At 39.7% G+C, this 6,903-nt stretch overlaps 1 protein-coding gene across 1 annotated transcript; it reads left to right on the forward strand.

Annotated features, from left to right (window-relative positions):
• The first annotated feature begins 4,464 nt into the window (after nucleotides 1-4,464).
• Nucleotides 4,465-5,914, forward strand: LOC122721467 (zinc finger protein CONSTANS-LIKE 3-like). Its single transcript, XM_043949294.1, has 2 exons — nucleotides 4,465-5,327; nucleotides 5,461-5,914. The coding sequence occupies exons 1-2, from the start codon at nucleotides 4,812-4,814 to the stop codon at nucleotides 5,746-5,748; spliced, it is 804 nt and encodes a 267-aa protein (XP_043805229.1). The 5' UTR covers nucleotides 4,465-4,811; the 3' UTR covers nucleotides 5,749-5,914.
• The last annotated feature ends 989 nt before the right edge of the window (nucleotides 5,915-6,903 follow it).

Consider the following 6,903-nt stretch of genomic DNA (forward strand, 5'->3'; position numbering starts at 1 on the left):
TCTTTTGAGTCCTTGCTCAACTCGTGATTGACCATTACCGGAGTATCGACTGGTTTGCAATCTATCATTCCTGTTTCAGTTAACAGATCAAGAATGTACTTTCTCTGTGATATTAGAATTCCCTGGTTTGATCTGAGAACTTCGATTCCAAGAAAATATTTTAGCATCCCCAGGTCTTTCATCTCAAATTCTTGGAATAAGTTATCCCTCAGTTGTTTGATTTCGTCCACATCATCTCCAGTTATAATCATGTCATCCACGTATATAATCAAACACGTGATCTTCCTTCCTTGCCTCTTCAAGAATAGAGTGTGATCGGAGTTACTCTGTCGATATCCATTTTTCTTCATTGCTTGAGTAAATCTCCCAAACCATGCTCTGGGTGACTGTTTCAACCCATACAAGGCTCGCCTCAATCGACACACTTCTCCCCTTCTATATCCACTCATGAACCCTGGTGGAGCATCCATGTATACTTCCTCCTCCAGATCACCATGTAAGAAAGCATTTTTCACATCAAATTGGTGAAGTGGCCAGTCTAGGTTTGCAGCTAGAGAGAATAGGACCCGTATTGTATCAATTTTTGCTACTGGAGAGAATGTTTCAGAATAGTCAACTCCATAAGTCTGAGTATATCCTTTTGCTACAAGTCTAGCTTTATATCTGTCCACTGTTCCGTCTGACTTATACTTTATGGTAAACACCCATTTGCATCCCACTGGTCGTTTTCCCTTGGGTAGCCAGCATTTTTCCCAGGTCTTGTTTTTCTCCAGGGTATCCATCTCGGTCTCCATCGCCTCAACCCATCTTTTGTCCTTCTGGGCCTCTGTGGCATCCTTTGGTATCCATTCTAAGCAAATGTTTTTCTGTAGGTTGACCAACTGAGGTGATAGTCTTTCTCCTCTGGTAACATTTGCCACAGGGTATCTGGACCTGGCTGCCTCGAATTCTGGATCATATCTCCTGGGTGGAATTCCTCTATTATTCCGAGGGGGTAGGACATATTGGCCTGTTTCAGAAACCTCAAGGGAAATGGGTTCAGTAGTAAGGTTATTAGAACCATGGGAAAGTTCAGATTCACATACCTCAGTTGTGTGTTCCTCAGGATATTCTACGGTGTCAGGTTCTAGTTGTGACGTTGAGACCGAGGACTGTACTAGATGGTCAGTGTCTCCCAGTTCTGGTGTAGACTCAGGAAGAGAAGAATGATCAAGTTCTGGCCCCTCCTGACTAAGCCAATTTGGCAGTGGTGGTGATTGTGCCGTTGTCTCCCCCTCACTGCTAGTTGGCGAGGGAAAAAAATATTCCTCTTCCAGAAAAGTGCAGTCCATGGTAGTGAAGAGCCGTTTAGAGATTGGGTCAAAACACCGATAGCCCTTTTTATGGACACCATAACCAAAGAAAACACACTTAAGAGCACATGGATCAAGTTTAGTACGGTGTGTTTTAGGAATGTGAACATAAACTGTACAGCCAAAGATTTTAGGTGGAAGGTTGAGAAAGGAAGGGATGGTGTGATGAGAGGACAAGGTATGCAAGGGAGATTGGAAATTAAGGACGCGAGACGGAAGTCGATTGATGAGGTAAATGGATGTGGCAACTGCTTCAGACCAAAACTTAGGAGGAACTTGGGCTTCAAACAATAGGGCTCGGGCAGTCTCAAGGATATGTCGATTTTTCCTTTCAGCAACCCCATTTTGCTGTGGTGTATAAGGACAAGTAGTTTGGTGAAGGATCCCATTATCCCGGAAAAAGGTTTGGAGATGGTTATTGACAAATTCCCCCCCATTGTCAGATCGGAGGACTTGAATGGTCTTGTGAAATTGGGTTTTAATCATGCGGAAAAAATCACAGAATTTCTCAGCCACTTCACCTTTTTGTCTTAACAGGTAAACTCAAGTAACACGAGTGCAATCATCAATAAAAGTCACAAAGTATCTATAATCAGGGGAGACAGTTTCCGGGGCAGGCCCCATACATCAGAGTGTATTATTGAGAAGGGAGTATCAGATTTATTTGTGGATATATGATAAGTACTCTTATGACTCTTAGCAAGCACACATGAAGAACAAACTGGAATGTCAATGGATTTAAACTCAGAAAACAAAGTACGAAGATAATCACTTGAGGGATGGCCGTAGCGCCGGTGCCAGAGCCATAACTGTCGGGTTGAGGACCCTTGAGCTAAATGAGCTGACCCAGTACTTGAGATCTCCTCCACATAGTACAGTCCATCTTTCTCAGTACCACGGCCCAGTACCGTGCCCGTATGAATATCCTGCAAAACACAAAAATGAGGATACATGAGTACTCTGCAATTTAACTGTTTGGTGATCTGACTGACAGAGAGTAATTTGCAAGATAAGGAAGGTACATAGAGGCTGTTGGAGACATTTAAAGTGGGGGTTATAGAAACGGTACCACCACCGATGACCGGGAAAGAGCCACCGGTAGCGTTTAGAATATTGGATTTTGAGGGTGGGGCTGACACAACAAAATCTGAAGAATCATTAGTCATAGTGTCTGTGGCTCCTGAATCAAATATCCACCCACTAGTATTTTGTACCTTGTTAGAATTAAAACAAGCAGAGGCACATTTAGATTTATTTAAAGAGACAGGGGTAGAAAGGTCATTTGCCCTCCTTTCTAACCCTAAAATACCTCCTTTCCGATCATAAGGGACACCCGTGCCTCCTCCTTTCGCGGCTCCTTGTAGTGCCGTGATAAACATCTCCATCATCTTTGCCCATACAACATAATTGGAATCATTCAATTTTATGTCGGACGGTGGCTGTGCTGAATTAAGAGTGAATTGGTTCACTGATTTCTGATTTCCATCTTGGCTATTCTGAATTAACTGGAATAGTTTTTGTGACAGGTCTGCTATTGGATCAATTATTGCCTGGGATTGGTCAACCGGGCTGGAGAGGTCGGCCATTGTTGTTTCGGTGAGAGAAAGAAGTTGGGAAGGGTATCTGGTAAAGGATTATTGCAGGATGGCTATATTTTTAGACCGAAACCTGCTCTGATACCATCTTGAGATTATAGGAAGAAAACTGTTTTTATTTTCTTACCTCTTGTGTAGTAAGTTACAGAGTTTATATAGTACATGATATGAACAATTAGACCTTTGATTGAGCCCTCAATTATGTCCTAGAATCGTGCTATGCTAAATATGGTAAGATTTGATCACTGACTGATTTACAATCATGACAGAGGATCACTGATTGATTTACAATCATGGCAGATGATTCTTTCCAACAACTGATTGATTTACAATTATGGCAGAGGATTCTTTCCAACACAAACAACCGATAGGACAATTGCTAGGCTTGGGAACAAAAAAAATTTGTCGCTTGAGACACCCATGGATCGGACTAAATATTAATATTCCGACCATCTTCAATATACATATGAATACCTTCATGAAGCACATCTCTATCTGCCAACAAGTTTTGCCAAATCTGAGTTTGTCAAAAAAAAAAGGAGAAAAATAGATACCCTTTAAACGTCGTGTCCATAAGTTGTAAGAATTTTGAATGAGCAGCCAACATATTTTACTAAATAAGCAATATTAAATTTGACAAGATCTTGAAATTCTAAATCACCCAAAATTTTAAAATATAAGACTTTTGCTAACTAACTCTCTTAGCTTGCGATAAAATTTTTTATTTTGATTTGTTGATTGAGTTTTAAAATCAAGAGAACTTATGTCACTTTTCATTTTTTTCTTTTCTAAAACTTGTGCCACGTGACTTGTTATATTTTTAATGTTTCATCTTATTTAAATAGTCAAGATTATTATATTTTATTTCACTTAATAATGGTGGTCTTCAAGTTGATTGTTTGATTTGATTTATTGATCATGATTTAATTTGATTTTTTTATTAAATTTTTATTAAAATTTATTTTATAAATAAAATTTAGACTCGTAAAAAAATATATATAAATATTTATTTATTCTCATTTAATTTATAAATGAAAAACATTATAAGATATTATTGAGCATTAGGGGTGTACAATCATATATATGAAAATTCAATTGAATCGTTTTAATTGGAAAAAAAGTTAGAAAAATTAAATTAAATCGATTTTTCACTTAAACCGATTTGCTCACATCCTAATGAGTACAGACACTGAAAGGCTCCACCCACTTTATGATCCGATTGCAAAATATCTCCGAAATTCAAGCTTATCCACTTTAAAGTTGAGAAATTATAAAGCAAGCATAGACGGAGCCGAAAGGAACGGCAGAAATCGGGAGGGAATGCGAGACCCACCGTATCCCTCATTCCTTCCAATTTCCACATCCAACCACGTAAGAGAATCGGAATCGCTTTACTCTTCTCTTGCCACGCCAGTGACACGTCACCGCCTTGCCCCACCAAAATACCCAAGAAAAATTCGAAATTCAAAACAATAATAAATATCTTCTGCTCAAACCCAGGAAAACAAATCAAATAAGAGCGGCTGTGGAACCACAGAACCCACTGCTCCTTAACGCCCCAACACCTGGCACTCCGCCACACCACAACCTTCGCTCCATTGGTCTTATTACACGAAACCTCAGGCTCCATCTTTCTTTTTAATGACTATTTTACCCTCATCACCTTTTTATTTTGTTGAGCCTCAGGCTGGTCAATTCGTAATACGAGGTAGATAACACGTAAATATTCAATTTCTTAAGTTGCTTCTCTGCGCTCCCACGAAATTCCGACACAGTGAAAGGAGGAGAATAGAAAATATTAAGAATAAGATAAAGATAATTCTAATTTTAATTCAAGTAACATAGAACTCAGAAGGCGAGAAAAATGAAGAACTGCGAGCTATGCAAGTTTCCCGCGAGGATCTACTGTGAATCGGATCGGGCTTGCATCTGCTGGGATTGCGATACAAAAGTTCACGGAGCCAACTTTCTCGTCTCTCGACACGCGCGCAACCTTCTCTGCCAGACCTGTGAATCTATCACTCCATGGAAAGCTACCGGTGCTAGACTCGACCGCACTGTTTCCATCTGCGATCTATGTGCAAATGGAGCTAATCTTAAAAAGGAAAAACCTGAGGAGCCTAGTGATGATGTAAGCACTGAGGACGGTGATGATCTTTCCACCGGCGACAGATTGGAGGACGAGAGGGCTGCTGATAATCAGGTGGTTCCAAGGTCATCTGCCTCGCCGCCACCGGCTATCAGTTCTTCCTCTTCTTCTTCTTCGAGTAGCCAAGAGACTGTGAGTGGATTCACTCGCAGAGTCTTTTGTGAATCTGTGAATGTGAAATCTTTGAAACGGTCGCGCGAGGGTTTAATAGATCTTCGGTCTATGTTTCAGGTCTCTGCACTGCGCCTTTTACTTATCTTCAGTTTCTGGTTTTGATTTGGGTTTTGCTTTTTTTTTTTTTCCCAAGGTAACTACAGTTGCATTTGAACTGAACGGTGTGGTTTTGTTCTTATTGAAACCACAGGTCGACGCCGACCGCTCAGCTTCTCCACGGTGTTACGGTGTACCAGCGTTGACAACTCAGGTGAGAGGCGGAGGCGGTGACGGAGAAACCGTTTCTGTTGACTGCTCCCTGTCCTGGAGGCCTCTAAAAGACCGGAGAACTGAAACGGAGTGCTCCTTTAAGGCCGGTTCGAGATCTGTGGCGGTTATCGTTTCCCTTGAGAGATTGCATCAACACAGTAACGAGGAACCGAACAAATCTGAAACCGTCGATGCTGATTCATCGGGGAACGCTAGCCGACCGATTTGAGGTGTTTGGCTTGGCCTAACAGCGATTCCTTGGGTTTTGTTTGTTTTATTATTATTATTATTATTTCTAATATGTATTCCCCAGCAGAGTTTTCTTTTTGACCCTTATTTACTTTTTGTTTAAAATTGTTAATTAATGAGTTATACCAATTCTAATTTCGCTTGCACTTTTTTCCAATTAAAATAGCGTATATGATCTCATAAATATAGCAGTGATAAATAGCTCTATTTGAATTAAAGGAGATATATAATTTTTCAGAAAAACCATAATATTAATATAAGCTATTAGAAACAGAGTTCAGCGTCTGCCATAGCATTTGGCAGGATAGTAAATGGAAGTGCCTCCATCCGAATACAATCAACATTGCAAGTCAAGCTAAACTATTCAAGGGCATTAGCAAGTTTATTAGTCTCGCTTATTGAATATTGAAAGTAAACTGAACAGAAAGTAAGTGCCTTGATATCATCCACAAATAGGCCCAGAGATAGTGTGACTGCAAGTGGGCCATGAAGAGTCTCTATAGTTGTTTAGCGGTCTGGCTCAACAAGTAGAGATGACAACCCATATGCTAGAGCTACTCCCAAACTATATTTAATAACCATAGCTTCAGCCCTGCATGAGTTCCACCCGATTCCGCCCGATTTATAGCAGATATGATAAAAGACTATTTAGACTCTGTCAAAAATTTTAATCAATATCATTTGGTTAAGACGAAATAAGACAAAAGATAGGTTAGAAGACTAAAAGTCTTATTGAAATTTCTTAGAGATTAAAAAGTGAGTTTCTAATAGATAAGGGAGACTATTTATAATAGAAAACAAAATTCTAATATGCAAAATTATAAAAATATCCAAAATATCTAAAAAAATAATTAAAATATAAAATTGACCTCCTAAATTATGGAATTTCCATATCAGACTTTGTAACAGGCCTGCGGCCCTCGTCATATTTTTGAAAGTCGTGCATCTCAAAATTCCCTTTCTGAAAAGCTATTGTGGGTCTCTATCGAACGTCAGCAGTAAAAATTAGGCCCAGTCCAAGTCTACCGTAAAGTTCAAGGCTAATTGCTCTATGTCAAGGTAAATAAAACCATGATAATCTCTAACGATTATGCCAAGACCTACTTAATTTCTAGGAGGACAGGCAACATCAACA

The sequence above is a fragment of the Manihot esculenta genome, chromosome 13 (assembly GCF_001659605.2).
Source record: "Manihot esculenta cultivar AM560-2 chromosome 13, M.esculenta_v8, whole genome shotgun sequence".
In the NCBI taxonomy this organism is placed as follows: Eukaryota; Viridiplantae; Streptophyta; class Magnoliopsida; order Malpighiales; family Euphorbiaceae; genus Manihot; species Manihot esculenta.

Bases quoted from the DNA above. Each gene is read 5' to 3' on its own strand.
- LOC122721467 (XM_043949294.1), top strand. From the start codon at position 4,812: ATGAAGAACTGCGAGCTATGCAAGTTTCCCGCGAGGATCTACTGTGAA. The intron at 5,328-5,460 runs GTCTCTGCACTG...TTGAAACCACAG, and splicing joins ATCTTCGGTCTATGTTTCAG to GTCGACGCCGACCGCTCAGC.